Source organism: Nicotiana sylvestris, chromosome 12 (assembly GCF_000393655.2).
Source record: "Nicotiana sylvestris chromosome 12, ASM39365v2, whole genome shotgun sequence".
In the NCBI taxonomy this organism is placed as follows: Eukaryota; Viridiplantae; Streptophyta; class Magnoliopsida; order Solanales; family Solanaceae; genus Nicotiana; species Nicotiana sylvestris.
Window position 1 is genome coordinate 162991513 of NC_091068.1, and position 1701 is coordinate 162993213.

A 1701-nucleotide genomic window follows, 5' to 3' on the forward strand; every position below is an offset into this window, starting at 1 on the left:
CGGGTAAGTCTATAGAACTAGCAAAGATCCTCCAAAAGAGGAGGGTCAATATAGCGTGTGTCCAAGAGACAAGGTGGGTACGGTCGAGGGCGAATGACGCGGATGGGTATAAGCTTTGGTACTCAGGAGTCCAAAGAGGTAAGAATGAAGTGGGTATCTTGGTGGATAGGGAACTTAGAGAGTCTGTGGTTGAGGTTAGACGAGTGAATGATAGATTAATGAGTATTAAGTTGGTGGTCAAAGAGTGCACCATAAACATTGTTAGCGCCTATGCACCTCATGCAGGCCTAGATGAGGAGGTTAAACGGCGCTTTTGGGAGGGGTTAGATGAGATTGTGCGCCACGTTCTGCCTGTTGAGCAGCTATTCATAGGAGGGGATTTCAATGGTCATATTGGGTCGACCGTAGGTGGTTATGGCGAGGTGCATGGAGGCTTCGGTTTTGGGGAGATGAATGGAGGAGGTACCTCACTTTTGGACTTCGCTAAGGCTTTTGGGTTGGTGATTGCGAACTCTAGCTTCCCGAAGAGAGAGGCACATTTGGTTACTTTTCAAAATGCGGTGGCAAAGACTCAGATTTACTATCTCCTCCTCAAGAGGTGTGATAGAGGGTTGTGCAAGGATTGCAAGGTGATTCCGGATGAGATACTCGTGACACCGCATAGGTTATTGGTGATGGATATTGGTATTATGTTAAAGAAGAGAAAAAGGTCTGCTCGAGGAAGACCGAGGATCAGGTGGGGAGCCTTAACTAAGGATAACACCCAAGAGTTGGAGGGGTGGTTGTCGGCTATGGGAGCTTGGAAGAGCAGTGGCGACGCAAGCACTATGTGGTCAACAACATCCAAATGTATAAAGGAGGCTGCGAGAGAGGTGTTAGGGGTCTTGACGGACATCTCTGGTGGGCACAAATGAGACTGGTGGTGGAATGAAGTGGTCCAAGGTAAAGTGGAAGCGAAGAAGGCAGCGTACCTAAAGTTAGTGGGGAGCATAAGTGATGAGGAAAGGCGAGCGTGCGTAGAAAGGTATAAGGTAGCTAGGAAGGAAGCTAAGCTGGAGGTCACGAAGGCTAAAGCTGTAGCTTATAGTCGTATGTATGAGGAACTAGGGAAAAAAGGCGGGGAGAAAAAGTTATTCCGGTTGGCCAAGCTGAGAGAGAGGAAGGATCGGGATTTGGACCAAGTGAGATGCATCAAGGATGAAGATGGTAGAGTTTTGACGGAGGATGTGCAGATTAAGAGAAGATGGCAGACTTATTTTCATAAACTTTTGAATGAAGAAGGGGATCGGGATATTGTACTAGACGAATTGGAACGTTCCGAGAGTCTCCCTGACTCTGGGTACTGCGGGTATATCAAGGTTGAGGAGGTTGTAGAAGCTATGCATAAGATGAGTAGGGGTAGAGCGAGCGGTCCAGACGAGAGTGGAATTTTGGAAGAGCGTGGGGAGAGCAGGTTTGGAGTGGTTGACTGGGTTGTTCAATGTTATTTTTAAGGCGAAGAGGAGGCCAGAGGAGTGGGGGTGGAGTACGGTAGTTCCATTGTATAAGAACAAAGATGATATCCAGAGTTGTAACAACTATAGGGGTATCAAATTACTAAGCCATACCATGAAAGTGTGGGAGAGGGTGGTTGAAGCAAGGGTGAGGAAGGCAGTGCCTATATCCGACAACCAGTTCGGATTCATACCGGGTCGTTCGACT

The 1701-nt window shown here is 47.8% G+C and overlaps 1 protein-coding gene across 1 annotated transcript; it reads left to right on the forward strand.

The window, feature by feature from the left end:
- The first annotated feature begins 218 nt into the window (after positions 1–218).
- LOC138884038 (uncharacterized) lies at positions 219–1493 on the forward strand. Its single transcript, XM_070164777.1, has 2 exons — positions 219–849; positions 934–1493. Exons 1-2 carry the CDS (start codon positions 219–221, stop codon positions 1491–1493), a joined length of 1191 nt encoding a protein of 396 aa, XP_070020878.1.
- The last annotated feature ends 208 nt before the right edge of the window (positions 1494–1701 follow it).

What these genes read in the sequence shown, in the direction of transcription:
- LOC138884038 (XM_070164777.1), top strand. Translation starts at nt 219, where the DNA reads ATGAGTATTAAGTTGGTGGTCAAAGAGTGCACCATAAACATTGTTAGC. An exon ending in GTGGTCAACAACATCCAAAT is followed by an intron (nt 850 to 933) that starts GTATAAAGGAGG and finishes GGTGGAATGAAG; the next exon opens with TGGTCCAAGGTAAAGTGGAA.